The sequence below is a fragment of the Antechinus flavipes genome, chromosome 6 (genome assembly GCF_016432865.1).
Source record: "Antechinus flavipes isolate AdamAnt ecotype Samford, QLD, Australia chromosome 6, AdamAnt_v2, whole genome shotgun sequence".
Classification (NCBI taxonomy): Eukaryota; Metazoa; Chordata; class Mammalia; order Dasyuromorphia; family Dasyuridae; genus Antechinus; species Antechinus flavipes.
In genome coordinates this window covers 165787628-165803771 of record NC_067403.1, presented here as the reverse complement: position 1 = coordinate 165803771, position 16144 = coordinate 165787628, and the positions used below count along the sequence as shown (strand labels likewise).

The following is a 16144-nucleotide window of genomic DNA, read 5'->3' as shown; positions in this document are numbered from 1 at the left end:
GTAACTTATGGCATTTCTCTGGAATAGTGGTTTACTGACTTAATGATCCATCAGGCAATCATCCAAATTGGAAACTCAAAACAACATTAGTTAGAGTCCCAAGAAATTTCATCTCAATAGCAAATTTCACCAATCAGTTAATATATTTATATTAACACCATATAAATATAAGCTATTCTTTTAAATAACAAAAGCAATTAATGTTAAAGTAATTTCATTTAACCAGCAAAGGGGGAAAGGGGGAGGTGAATTCCAATGAGTAGGTTTGTTGTCTCACTTCTAAAAAGTAGCCACACCTAGTGGGAGTAGGGTGAGTTAAATCTTCACCTTTCCAAGGACCGATCTTTCCCTTTCCCCTTCTTGGTAGAGTCTGCCAGCCAAAGATATGCCCCAGCCTTATGGGGTACCATGGCAAGTACCACTAGGAGCTTTCCCTTTTCATTATAAATCTATCTTTTACCAAAGATAATGGTCAGTGTGAATAACTCACATGACCAAACTCTAACTTTGGTGCCTATCATCATCTGGTGTCTACATAACCCACATAATACCTAACAACTTTTAGGTTTCAATATTATGACAATAATCCTAAGTAATTTAGTTAGCAATTTCACAGTTTTCATAAGTGATAGCTAAATAAACATAATATAGGCTACCACAAAAATGAATAGGAATCTCACATAATTTATAGTTATTTTCAATTTCAATTTCAATTCAAACTAATTAAAAGTTATTTCAAAAATAAGTACTTTACCTTGTGATATTTAACTAAATGTTCCATTCAAGTGACCAATTGCTTTTGCAAATAAATTTTTCATGTCCCTTGTTTTGAAAATTACCTCTTTAAAAAAAACTTTAAGATTTAGCTAATTTCTAAATAACTTTGGACCAAGTTTCATAAAATTTATACATGTGCCCAGCATAATGTTTTTACAGATTACCCAATATATATTTTAGAAAGCAATATACTTCATCTAATTAGGGGATACAAACATGTGACCCCCAAGGTAAGCTACCAAAACTTTGTTTTAACAACCTATTTTTAAAATTTTATTAAAACTTTTTATTTATAAAACATATGCATGGGTAATTTTTCAATATTGACTCTTGCAAAACTTTCTGTTCCAAATTTTCCCCTCCTTCCTCCCACCCCTTTCCCTAGATGGCAAGTAGTCCAATACATGTTAAATATGTTAAAATATATAAATAATCTATGTTTTAAACTTAAAACCAAATCAAATACAGATTTAAATTTCCAGTAGTAATGTTTCAATATTTGCACACGAAGTTCTCAGATTTTTTGCTTAAAGTAAACAAACTTACAATTCTAGCACATACCATTTAATAGTGATCATCTCCATATAATTGTAAGAAATTCATCATATAAAATTTACAACTCATCTTGATATCTGAGGAGGTGGCCTTAAGCTCAACATTCTTAATGAAAAAGCCAATCATTATAAGTTGTTCCTATTTAACAAAGTTGTAGATTATCAGTAAACTCATTCCTTCATTGGGACCTATATAACTTAAAGAAGTTATTTCTCAAGAATAATAACCCTACAAAATATTTTTAAGAAGCTGAAAAGCTGAGGGGAAGTCACAGATCCCAGAAGAGCTCCCATAAGTTGTGTGGTTCGGGTGCCAGACCCATTTACCCAAACTGACCTTTCAGAGGCATCTTCAGATACAAACAGGAAGAGTTTATTCGGTCCTTGCAAGGAAAGGCCCAAACATACCTGAGTAGACATAGAGTCACTCAGCTCCCATCTCCCAGCATGTGCCTGAATTAATGAGCCAGAAATAGTGAATCTGGTTAAATAGCAAGAGACTTGGGTTCATTGAATGGATTGAAAAGATACTTCCTGGGGGTCATGTAACTTCCTGAAGCTTAGACAACTAGGATTTGACTTTTTCTGCCTTACAGATCTCTAAAAGGGACCATGTGACTTCTTGCAACTTAGGCCTAAGGTCTGACCTACTCCATCTTTTGAAACTCTTTACCTGGTTCCATTCAACATTTTCAGGCCAGAGAGAAAAAATCATATTTGAATTTTCTACCTTTAAAACAAAACATAACTTTTTATTGATTTAAAAAAAAAAAACACTTTGCTATTATTTCCCAATAAATACCCTTCCATGGAATCCTTCCTCACGGATGTAGAATAAAGCAAACTGACCCACTGATCATGTCTGACAATATATGCCTCATTTTTTACTTGTAGACCCTCCATCTTTAATGAAAGGGTAAAAGTATGTTTTGTTGTCAGTCTTGATTGGCCATTTCGTTGATCTAAATTCTGATATCTTTTTGTGTTGTTTTCCTTTACATTACTGTAGTCATTGTGTATGTTATTCTCTTGGTTCTTCTTCATCATTCTTCCTAAGGTTCTCTGAATTCCATATACTCCTTGTGCATAATAGCAGTCCATTGTGTTTATATACCAGTTTGTTCAGATATGGATGGTTGTTTTGTCTCTACTAATTAGTTACCACAGGAAGTGCTGCTATAAATATTTTAGTATATATGGTAGCTTACCCTCTGTCTTTTGTTTCATTTAACCAATTAGCAAGTATTCCTTAAGTGTCAAGCCCCAAGGATTCAAAGCATAATATAAAACAGCCTCTCTTATTAAGGAGTTTCTTCTTGTACTATTGGGTTTATACACAATACATCTTTGGAAGGAAAGAATAATTTAACCATCTTAACCATTTTTCTCATACAGTTCCAAACACAGTGAATACATTAGTGTGCCTATCTTTGGACCAATTCACAACTGCTTTAACAGTGAATAGAATAGTGTGCCTAACTTTCCACAGCCCTTTCAATATTCCTTTTACAGGCCACATGCTTTTTTTTCCTCCCTTATGTGCTTATATGTGTCCCCATATGGTAGGTGCTGAGAGAAATTCAAAGAAAAATAAAATGGCCCCCTGCCTTTCTAAATCTTGTCAGGGAGATAAAACATATGCATGCATATAGTTAGTCCCTCTAATCTTGACTTCACATTTTTAAAATTATCTTGGCCAGTTTGGCAGATTTGAGGTAGCTGTTTTAATTTTAATTTCTCTAATATTAGTGATTTTCTTTAGTCTTTCATGTGATTGTCAATTCTTTGCCTTTTTTTTCCTTGAAAGCTACTAATTTATATCCTTTGACAACTTGCCTATTGGAGTCCATGGTCTTGGCTGTATCATTGGAAATCTTATTACCTTTATTATTGCATCTAAAGTTAAATAAGAAATGTAGCTCTAGTCATGTCTTACCCTCCTCCCAGCTGAAAAATCTTGTAATTCTTCAAACTAGAAAAGTAAAAATGTATGCGACAATGCTAAGAAATGTTAGAAAGAGTTGAGAGGAGGTGCCAATAGTATGCCCAGCTTGTGTGGTTTGTGGGTAGATTTCCCAGCAAACTTGCTCTTTATCTATAGTGGTCCATGAAGTTTAAAAAGTCTTTGACTAATGACCTTATGAAAATGTAATTTATCTATTTCCTACATGTATCCTGAATTGAGCAGCCTGGTATAGAGCTGGTCTCAATGTGGGGAACATCTGGGTTCTAATTCTGCCTCTGATACCTACTGACAAGTTATCAGTCAGTGTTCTAGGATCCCTCCCCAAAGCCCTAAGTTGTAGAGAAGATTCCAGCCTTAATTAATAAAGGGGTTTCCATACATGAGAATTTCCTGTACTAATGAAAGTACAATTCCTATCCCCTGTGCCCATTATGAATTATCTCTGTAGTTAAACCAAGCATAACTAGCTCCCTGAAGTAGTACCCCAACTCTTTGAATACCTGGCTTTGTATGGACAATATACAAGGAGAGCAAATAATTTCAATATAGTTGATGTTAACAGACACATAGAAGATAATTCTTATATCTACTAAGGTTTCCATGACAGTTACTGGCTGATTATTATGTTGATTCAGATTCTTGTAATAACTAAGCCCTTGTCTGAAGTAGGGGATCCTTGGAAGGATCCTGGTGATCTCCCTCTCCAGGCTGTCCCATCTTTTCTCCTGTCTCATTTCAAGTCCTTTCTCTGCAAGAAGCCTTTTCTAATACTTCCTCATCTTAGCACCAGAACTCTCAGATGAGTTCTAATTTATCCTGATTAGGATTGCTTTGTACATAGTTGTTTACTTATTGTCTCTCCCATTTAGATTATAAACTCCTTGAGAGCAGGGGCTATCTTTTGCCATTCTTTGTATCCAGAGTACTTAGTATATTGTCTGGCATACAGAGTAAGTGCTTAATAAATGCTTATAGAGTCTAACAGGAACATATTAATGCCAATGCCCTTGCTTTAATATAATCTCCAATTTATTCTGTCTCCTGTATACATTATTGTTTGCATGGGGCTTTTTTGGTTTGTTTTCTGTTTCTTTTTTTTGCCTTTCTTTGTATCCTCACAGTTCCTGGTCCTTGATTGGTATTTAATACATACTCCTTTGTCTGACCTGAGACAAACATCAGCCTGCTACTTTTAACCTTAACAAAACAAATAGAACCTATTTATTTTTTCATATAGGATTATTGGCTGTCTCTCATGTTCAAACAACTGGTTGGCACCAAGGTGTTAACAGCTAATGTGGAAAGTCCAGACAAAGAGAAACTTCGATTATATCTCCATTGTACAAACAATAACCAGTAAGTATTTTGAAGGCTCCGTCAATCACCCAGTATGTATTATTCTTGATATCTTTTGACTCAATAAGGAAGCATAGTGTAGTGGAATGAAAACTGGCTAAAACGTCAGGATGTCTTGGATTCAAGTCTCATCTCTGATATACCTGGCTGTGTGACCCTGAGCAAGTCATTTAACCTCTTAGTGTACCAGATAATTCTCTAAGACTATCAGTTGCAGAATAATTGCTTGATCTGAATTAGGAGAGAGAATTTCCTCAGTGGTAATCAATAGAAATGTCAATAAAAATGAAGTCAAGTCAACATGCATTTACTAAGTCGCTTCTATGTGCCAGACAGTGTACTGGAATTCAGATACAAAGGGAAAAAAAAGAATTTTCTTATGGTAAAACCTTATTAAACAGTGTGTTATAATATGGACCCACTTATTTGACTAGCCCAGTAATATTCTCTATGCTACATAATTTAAATAGATTTCAACTAAACCTGATGCTATCCAGAGTGGTGTTATTGAATTAGTACCAAATCCAGCAATTGATCAACCCACATGAATAATACCTTAAATTCAGTTTTTGAGCAAATCTTGTGAATCACAAGATTTTTTTTCATTTGCTAGCTCTTTAGTTCAACTAGTTAATATTTGCCACGACAATTCTTATCCTAAGTAATTTTAGGAAACTTCTTTCATGTAAAAAATTATGAGAATCTAATCTAGAAGCCAAATACTATTACTTGAAATAAACAAATCATAACTAGTAATAAGTCCAAAAATTATCATAGTCTGATATACATGTCTCTTTGTATTATAGTTTCTGCTTAAAATTGCATTTATAAATGATAATGATAATTAGGATTCATTATTATTATTAATTAGTACTTTAAGGTTTTCAAATAACTCTATAAATAGTTTTTCATCCTTACAAGAACCCTATGAGAATGTTATTATTATTATTATTCCCATTTACAGATAAGTAAACTGAGATAGACAGTGGTTAAATGATTGCCCAAAGTCATACAAGCTATCTTTTTGAGGCAGAATTTGAATTCTGGTCTTCCTGGCTCTATATCTAGCACTTTATTGTTCTAAGTGTTATGAAAGTGCTTTTTTTTTTTTTTTTTTTCTGAGTGTACTTACCATTTATAAAAGCATGATCTCCATGGTCTCCAAAATAATTAAACCTCATCATTTTAAAAAAGCTGGTTTTTGTTTTGAGGATTTATATCAAATCTTTCTTATTAGAGAAGATGGCCTCAGGTTATTGTCTCAAACTTACTAGGTCTGCCAAATTATATCTTCATCATTCATTGGTGATAAGTACTTATAGCACAAGGACAATTTCAGCCAATTCTTTGACTTCCCATGACCATACTCTAAGTATTTGGGGAATGGGACAATTGGATAAAGTTTAGGGAAGAGAAATAGCTTTTTATATTTTCATTATAAACTTTCTACACATAAACAGTTCTTACTGAATGGGCTTAAAGTCTGAATTGACATCAGTGATAGCCATATTATCCCATTTCCTTTCTAAACCTGGATATGAGTAAACTGAGCTAGTAGTTGCCCATATTCTCAAAACTTCCCTTGACAAGGGAAAGTAATCTATTTATTTAGTGCTATACCAATCAGACTCCCAAGAAACTATTTTACTGACCTAGAAAAAATAACAACAAAATTCATCTGGAAGAACAAAAGGTCAAGAATTTCAAGGGAACTGACAAAAAAAAAAAATCAAATGAAGGTGGCCTAGCTGTATCTGATCTAAAACTATATTATAAAGCAGCAGTCACCTAAACTATTTGGTATTGGCTAAGAAATAGACAAATTGATCAGTGGAATAGATTAAGTTCAGAGGACAAAATAATCAATAACTATAGCAATCTAGTGTTTGGCTAACCCAAAGACCCCAACTTTGGGGATAAGAATTCATTATTTGACAAAAACTGCTGGGAAAATTAGAAATTAGTATGGCAGAAACTAGGCATTGACTTACCCTAACACCATACACCAAAATAAGATCAAAATGGGTTCATGATCTAGGCATAAAGAATGAGATTATTAAATAATTGGAAAAACATAGGATAGTTTACTTCTCAGACTTGTGGAGGAGGAAGGAATTTGTGACCAAAAAAGAACTAGAGATCATTATTGATCATAAAATATATCATTTTGATTATATCAAGTTAAAAAGCTTTTGTACAAACAAAACTAATGCAGACAACACTAGAAAGGAAGCAATAAACTGGAAAAACATTTTTACATTCAAAGGTTCTGATAAAGGCCTCATTTCCAAAATATATAGAGAATTGACTCAACTTTATAAAAAATCAAGCCATTCTCTAATTGATAAATGGTCAAAGGATATGTACAATTTTCAGATGATGAAATTTTAACTATTTCTACCCATATGAAAAGGTGTTCCAAATCATTATTGATCAGAGAAATGCAAATTAAGACAACTCTGAGATACCACTACACACCTCTCAAATTGGCTAAGATGACAGGGAACAATAACATGGAATGTTGGAGGGGATGTAGAAACTAGGACACTGATGCATTGTTGGTGGAATTGTGAACGGATCCAACCATTCTGGAGAGCAATTTGGAACTATGCTCAAAAAGTTATCAAACTGTATGTATCCTTTGATCCAGCAGTGTTATTATTGGGCTTATATCCCAAAGAGATCTTAAAGAAAGGAAAGGGACCTGTATGTGCCAAAATGTTTGTGGAAGCCCTTTTTGTAGTGGCTAGAAACTGGAAATTGAATGGATGCCCATCAATTGGAGAATGGTTTGGTAAATTGTGGTATATGAATGTTATGGAATATTATTGTTTGTAAGAAATAACCAGCAGGATGAATACAGGGAGGCTTGGAGAGACTTGCATGAACTGATGCTAAGTGAAATGGGCAGGACCAGGAGATCATTATACATTTCAACATCAATACTATATGAGGATCAGTTCTGATGGACGTGGCTCTCTTCAATAGTGAGAGGATCCAAATCAGTTCCAATTGATCAGTAATGAACAGAGCCACTACATCCAGCAAAAGAACACTGGGAAATGAGTGTGAACCATAACATATCATTTACACTCTTTCTGTTATTGTTTGCTTGCATTTTTGTTTTTCTTCCCAGGTTATTTTTACTTTTCTAAATCCAATTTTTCTTGTGTAGCAAGACAACTGCATAAATATGTATACATATATTGTATTTAACATATACTTTAACATATTTAACATGTATGGGACTATCTGCCATCTAGGGGAGGGGGTAGAGGGAAGGAGGGGACAAGTTGGAACAGGAGTTTTTGCAAGAGTCAGTGTTGACAAATTATCCATGCATATGTTTTGTCAATAAAAGGCTATTAAAAAAAAAAAAAAAACTTCCCTTGACAAGTTAACAAACTTCTCAGAATGCTTCAATCGGGGGGGCAGCATTCTAAATGAATTGAAATTGGATCAATGGGTGCATAAATTCTCGATCTTCATAGCCTATAACTTGAAGCCTTTGAGTAGATGGTCTCATGTTTCTGTGGTTACTTCCTCCTACTAAAAAAACTACCAATTTTTTTTGGTCAACCTTCTAATAGCAAACTTGTCCAAACAGCTAGATTGGAGTCCTCTGATCTGAGGACATTGTAAGATCTTCATTTAAGCTTTTCTAGGAGAGTAAAGCCTTATAAAATGTGTTCTCTTGGTACAAACTACTGGAACTAGAAGTATCAGAATTTAAGAATATTTTGAAGGACCAAGCTGCATTAATTGATACATATAACCTTAAGGTAAAGAAAACAGGGATAAAATAAACATTTTTATTTCATAGTAAAATTATAATAAAATAATAATATAATATAATAAAACATAATAAAATTAAAATAAAATTATAAAAAAATTGTCAGTTAACATTCCTGGTTTTTCTAGTATTAATAAATGTTTGTTGACTGACTAGTATAACCTCTGAGAACACAAAGTCATCTCCATTCCATGTTTAGGGGTGAGAGATGGATTTTAATGGAAACTGATAGTAATAATACAATTATGTTTTTGCTCCATAACCACTTGTGTGTCCAGAAAACACCAGTCGGTGTCCTTTTTGTGATGACTTCTAGCTCCCCATAGTAGTCAGTCCCAGTAATTCTCCTAACACTATCCTCGCATATAATTAGGAGTCAACATGGTTTGACCCTGGCTCACTGGGTATTAGGCCCAGCAGTACCAATCCTGGGTAGGCAAGTTGCAAGCTACTGATGACTTGAAGAGAGGTGACCCTAGGTTCTTGAAGGCACAAGTTCTGGCAGGTTCTCCCCAAATCATGAAGTATTTGAGTGTAGAGCCTAGGAGTCTTGTAGCTCTATCTGAGAACCACCAGCAGCTAAATTCTTAGGTGCTCATCTCTAGGTTGACAGCATTAAGTTGGACTTGTCAGATATAGGAACATTCTCAGATATTGTGTTGGTTTCTATTTCAGTAGAAGGAGGATCTTCAGCAGCAAGATTGTGGATCCTTAAAGAACTAAAATTTCATAGTTCCTTTCTATATGTTAATATTGAAACCAAGACATCAACAACCCTTGTTTCTCTTTAATGCATTGCTTATGGCAGGTGCTAATGACCTACTAAATAAATAAATGAATAAATCCAAGTCTGAATGGTGTACCTATGTGTGTGTTCGTGAAATTTGTATAAACTAAGCAAATGCAAAGCTATTAATAATTTAATTTGTTTTGTTTTAGTCCAAAGTACAAAGAGGGAGATTTAACTTTGTATGCTCTAAATCTGCACAATGATACCAAATATCTACAATTACCGCCTCATTTAAGTGACAAACGTGTGGAAAAATACATCTTGCAACCTTCTGGATACAAAAATCTACTTTCTCAGTAAGTGATATCCCATACTCCTCATACTATCAAATTCATCAGTGTTTGACCAGAATGTTACTAATAGTTGGTTGTTAGAGAAGTGGAAATAGTGCAGCCTTTCCAAGTTCTGAATACATTTCCTTTTGATTAGAGGTATTTTTAAGGAAAAGTAAGTGGTTAGCCTTTTGAATTTGTGCCAAGTTATAGTATTACAGATATTTCCCTAATTTAAAAAAATCCCTATACATAGGAATTTAGCAAACATGGTTACCAGATTGCCCTCCTTTATATAAAGAAAAACAATTAAACAAAACCATGCTTCATAGTGACCACATCTGAAAAGTATAAGTGACATTTTGTATCCTTCTCCACTGAGTAAATCAGAGCTTCTTAAACTTTTTCCATTCACAACCCATTTTCGCCCAAGGAATTTTTACTTCACTCTGGATAAATGGGTATATGAAATAAGTGTACAAATCATACATTTACTGATTATAAGTCATAATTTTGCAACCTCCACATTGAGTTACAAGATCCCATATGGGTCCATGAATCACAGTTTAAGAAGCTGGGGTCTAAATGTTTTCTGCTTGGGACCAAGATTTTTGTAAACTTGCTTTTCCCTACACAGTTTCTTGCTATTTTTGTAAGCTCATGGTCATTTTTACAGATAGATGAGACACTGCAGTGGACCTTTGTAAAGGTTGTGATACTTAGGATTTAACTTTAAAAAACAAAAATACTTTATGAAAACATGTTACCAAGAAATCCCAACTTTATCCATTTCTTGTAATGTCAAGTCAACAAGCATTTATTAAGCACTTATAATATGTCAGACACTGTTAATGAATAGCAGAAAATGTCATAAAAGGATGGTGAAAATGGCTAAGTGTATCTTGAACAAATGAGTATACTCATATTTTAAAGTTAGAAAGAAGCTTTTCTATTTTATTCTTATATATTGCCTAATGAAAAATTTAAGTAGCCCATAGGATTCTCATTAACTTTTCCTATACTTGAAAATATAGTACCATAATCTGACAAGTGTAATGATAGACTAATTGTTTCAGATTCTGATCAAGAGTTTGGAAAAAATATATAGCATAGAATTACAATACATTGGATTTCATTTCTCTTAAAATTCTTAGAAGCTTCTTTTTTCTTTTCCTCATGAAGGTCAGTTACCTAGGTTTATTTTACATATATAAACCTCACTGTTGTTTTATACACACACACACACACACACACACACACACACACACACACACACACACACACACGTGTATATATAAACTCACTGTTGGAGAAAAGATACCCAGATTGATTTGTGATCTCTTCTCTGTGTCTGGATTCCTTCATGCAGTATTGATCCTAACCCTTCTTTTCCCCTATCCTATGTGATTCTTATTTATTTTATACTTTTGATCTTCCCTTGTGGATCCTTCCAATGTACTGAAGTCCTTCCTCTATTTTTTTCTCCAATACTTTGAGATCACCAGTGATGAAGACAATGTGAGTTAAGTGTTCATATCCTTTCTTTAATCAGAGAAGTATATATTCCTGTCCTACTTCCCCAACTTTCTCCCTAGCTTTTATATCCCCAAATGGTATTCTCTCATGTCCCACAAGATTCTATGCAGCTAAATCACACTAATCTACATTATGCTTGGGTAGTCCTTAATTAACTGTCCTTTTTATGACAAGATAACTAAACTCAGATACTTTGTACTTGATGTTGTCTCTTCCTTAAGAGATGGGAACCTCTTCTTAAAGACACCTTTTCTCCTGCTTGGTTAGCTGCTTATTTCTTTGTATGTTTTTAAATAAAGCTGTGCACAATCTTAATGGTTAAAACAACAAAAAAATGGCTCTTATTCCATTCCATTCCATTCTCTCTTCTCATTAGTATTACACAACAGGCTTACCTCCTTTTTCAGCCAAAAAAATCATAGAATCCTAGAGCTAGAGCTGGATGTAGCTTCAGATATCATCTAGTTCAGTTTTTGATGCTTTTTCCCTATTGTATGTCTGGCTTGCAAGTCATCATGAATTTAATATACTACAGCCCACTTATACTAGGAATCAATCTTATCCTTTGGGTCACTTGTAATTCTGATTCTCCCTAAGTCTCCTTAAGTTCATAGGACACAGCCATGTACTCACCTTGGGAGAATGAAAGATGTTCTTTTACAGCAATAGTTAGCTTGGGATTCTTGAAAGTATTGTACATTTTCTGAAATGTGATTCCAGCCTGATCTCCTGTGATTAGAGACAGTTCATTATCCAGTTACAATGTATCTGTCAAAGACACACATTGATGGACATCAAGTTAGACATGATAATCTGACCATTAAACATTTTTCATCTAGGCAGCCAGTTGAGCAGTGGACTTACAGTCAGGAAGAAAGTCCAAATCTAGCCTCAGACATTTACCAACTTAATGATCTTAGACAAGTCACTTAACCACTTCTGCCTCAGTTTCCTCATGTGTAACGTAGCATCTATTTTCCAGGATTATTGTGAGGATAAAATAAGATATTTATAAAGTATTTTCAAATATTCTATAAATTCTAGCTATACACTTTGCTTTTTCCAGCATGTTAGAAACTGAAACTGTATCTTGAAACTAATTATGAATTTAGCCAATCCTGAATGAATTGATGAAAAGGAATATTTTTCTTAAATATTTTTATAGAATTTTGAAGATAAGTCCTATATGTCGATTCTTCTTATGATTTCATCATCTTAATAGAATCCTTCATAGATTTAAAAGCCTCTGCTTTTAGTATCCCAATTAATTGGTAGCACAGTAATTCATAAGGCAAGAATTCTTTTTTTTTAAATACTAAGCCAAAATCTACCCCTGTTTCAACTTTCATTTTTACTTACAGAGCTTGGGTCTTTCAGTTAAAGATGGCCACCATATGTCTCCCAAGTTTTCTCATGTTCAGGCTAAACATTCCTCTTCCTTACAACTTTCTTCATATAGAAAATTCTAGACGATATAGTAGCTGTGTAATCCTGGGCAAGTCACTTAACTTCTGTCTGCTTCAGTTGCATCATCTGCAAAATGGAGAGCATAATAACAACCACCTTCCAGGCTTATTAGGAAGATCAGATGTGATAGTATTTCAAAAGCCTTTTGTGCAAACTTTAAAGCTCTAATAGCTAGTTAGAACAATAATACAACTTGAGCAGCCAGCATGGTGAATAGATGAAGTGTTGGACTTTACATCAGGAAGCCTTGGACTTGAATCCTTCTTTGAATACTTTCTTTGTGATCCTAAGCAAATTACAACTTTTCCAAGCCTGTTTCATTTTATAAATGAATATATTAATAGCATTTATTGTGAAGAACAAATGAAGTAGTAGGACACGTAAAGTGCTTTGCAAACCTTAAGGACCATATAGAAAGGTGAGCTGGTATTATTGGGATTCCCTGTTTGTCTTCCATAGGACTAGACATTGTTGCAGGAAATCACTGAGTTCACTAAACTTTATGCTATTTGAGCTCAACTGGGCAAACCCAGCTACATAATAATCCTTGTATTCATCTCTTATAGATTATATCATAGCCCCCACAGAAGCTGTTGTTGTTGGGCATCATACGGTTCTTCACCCAAACAGAAATTCACCTAATTATATAGAACCCATATTGCTGCCATTCTTACTGTTTAATTCACCTTTAATGGGAAATTACACAGAAAAACTGTGTTCATCTCTCTGAAATGGAACTTTTAGCAAAATACTTTTATCAAGTCTTTCTTCTGTGAGGCCACAGGCTGTCATTTATTTTATACTGAGATGACATTTAGTACTTGTGGTTTCCTGATGGTGGTATGTGCTAAAAGCAAAAATGGTATTGCAGCAGAATTGCTATGTCAGCTTCAAGGATCTCATCTTGGATCTTGGATACCACATAACCTGCCATGTCATATCTTGAATATGTAATATAAATATAGATGAAAGAAATCCTTTTTGAATTCCAAATTAAACCAGGCTTTGTACCAGGGAAGAAAGTCTGAGGATTTTCTGTTTACATCAGTCTTTTAAATTTCATTTTTTACAAGAAAGTAAAGAGAAAATATTTTCTATTGATTCTTTTAAATACATTGTTTTTAGATCTTGTTAACCTACTTTGTTTCATTGGTCAAGTTTTCTGTTTCTTTTATTAATGCCTTAATTACATGGAATTAAAAACTTATTGAGTACTGGTTTTATTCTCTTATCCTCTCTAAAAGTTCTATTTAAATGTCTTTTTCTTTTTAACATTACGATTAACAACCACTGATTACTAACTCCCTCCTTGTCATTTCCAAGAAAATCCTCCATTGGTGACTCTAGGAGAGGAGAAATGAAAATGTTAAGTTTGGAAATAAAGATGTTAAAAACAAAGAATAACAACACATGTTTAAAAGAATCCTTTCAAGTAACAAATAATTATAGTCAAGGAAAAAAAACATTGACTATGCCTGAAAATGTGTGCCTCATCCCCCATCTGTAGTCCACCTACTATGTCTTCTCTGAGAGGTGAAGGACATATATCAATATCCATCCTCTGAAGTCACAACTGGTCATTGCTTTGATTCAAATTCTAATCTTTCTAATCTTTATCTTATTGTGCTGATTGTGTGAATTATTCTCCTGGTTTTACTTATAGTATGTGCCTCTTGATTGATTTCTATTTGTGTGAAGAATGATACCTATAATGCATGTTAAACAAGGTATCCCTTTTTGTAACATCCAAGAATTTTCATCAGTGATTTTGATGAAGATGCATAAAATATGCTGATCAATGTTGTAATTCCACAGATCAATAGTTAAAACAGCAGTTATATATAAAAAATGGAACACACAAAAACTCCAGCTAGATGACATTGAATCACATCCACTCTAACATCCTATATTTAGAATCACCTCAGTATGGTGTCTATTCTGCTTAAGATGGGAGAGAATACTCCACATTGGATAACTTTAAAGTCAGGAAGACCTGACCTCAAGTCCAAGTAAAAATTCCTTCTTTTCTAAATTCTTTATATTCATCATTTCTTAACCTGCAATAAATTTCCACTGTGTTTATATACCACAATGTTCAACCAATTTCCAATAAAGAGCATGTACCTTCCTTTCAATTATTTTGCTGTTACAAAAAGGAGACTCACAAATATTTCATAGCTATAGCATCTTTCTGTTTTCTTTGACCTCTATGGGGATATATGTCCCAAAATACTATCACTGGATCAATAAATCACATTATAAGGACATTAGCAACAACAGAAACGTTTATAAAACATTCATTATGTATTAGGCTAGGTGGCAGAGTGGTCAAGCACCTAGCCTGGAAATCTCGGGAGACCTGAATTCAAATTTGTTCTCAGACACTTACTAGTTGTGTGATCCTATATAACCCTATAAAATGAGTTGGAGAAGGAAATGACAAACCACTCCAGTATCTTTGCTAAGAAAACTCTAACTGGGGTCACAAAAAGGTTCAAATGCAACTAAACATGTGTCAGGCACATGCAAAGTGCTTTACAAATGTTGTCTTGGGAAGTAGGTACTCTTATTATCACTACCTGACAGATGAGGAAATTGAGGCAAACGGAGATTAAGTAATTTATATAGTATCATATCAGGTCGTATTTGAACTCGGTCTTCCTGACTGGAAATCTGAATTCAGGTATGCTATTTATTGCCAATATCTTATTTACTATTGATTTTCATTCTTAGAGTTGAATTTGATTTTAGAAAATAAAATCAATTAGATTTTCTTTCCCTGTGAATAACAGAAATAGCAAATAACTCTATAAAATAACAACCCAGTAATGATAACAAACAATTAGTTTTTTAACACAAAATGCAGTGTAGCACATTTATTAGATTATATTCCCGTAATACATACTTTCAGAAAGTTTAACTTGTTGAAGAAAAACTTTCAAATAAGCCTTTTGTGAATAGATGAAATATGAATTTTTCAACTAAATCATCATCTTTCCCCCATTTACTTTCAGATCTGTGAAACTGAATGGCCACATTCTCAAGATGGTGGATGATAAAACATTGCCAGAACTAATTGGCAAACCCCTCTGCCTATATTGTCCATTGACTTTGCCACCTTTTTCATATGGATTTTTTGTTATAATGAATGCTAAAGTAGCTGCTTGCATCTAAATGGTGAAGGCTGATCAATTTAATCCTGTGGATGAATTTTAGGAGTAATGATGGAAGTAAAGCACAACTTGAAGCAGTATGAGGTCGGGCAAATATATCATCACATATCATTGGATGAAAGCTTCCAAGAGACAAATCCTGGATCTGAATGAATACATACCAAAACATGATTTTAACTTCATAGCTACAGAGCTTACATTTTTATGTGAATGTTTTTATATTTTCATATTTTAATAAAGTAATTTATGGAACCTTAATGTTATAATTTTATTTTTCTCAAAAAGTGGAACCTTAAAAAATTTAAATAAAAAATGTTTTTAATTTAAAAAAAGTGAAACCTTAAGAAAAATTTTTAAATGCTTAGACAAGAAAAATCTCTAATAGACTAGAGCCAAGATGATTGAGTAGCAGGAAGTTCAGTGAGTTTGCTCTCCCCTCCCCCCAACCTCCCCAAAAAAT

General features: G+C 33.7%; 1 protein-coding gene across 1 annotated transcript in view; it reads left to right on the top strand.

The window, feature by feature from the left end:
* HPSE (heparanase) overlaps positions 1-15942 on the top strand; it is a 48253-nt gene extending 32311 nt beyond the window's left edge. Inside the window, 3 exon segments of the mRNA XM_051964573.1 lie at positions 4535-4653; positions 9386-9532; positions 15526-15942. Of these exon segments, the coding sequence (XP_051820533.1) occupies positions 4535-4653; positions 9386-9532; positions 15526-15685 (426 nt within the window). The 3' untranslated portion in view covers positions 15686-15942.
* Positions 15943-16144: the final 202 nt, after the last annotated feature.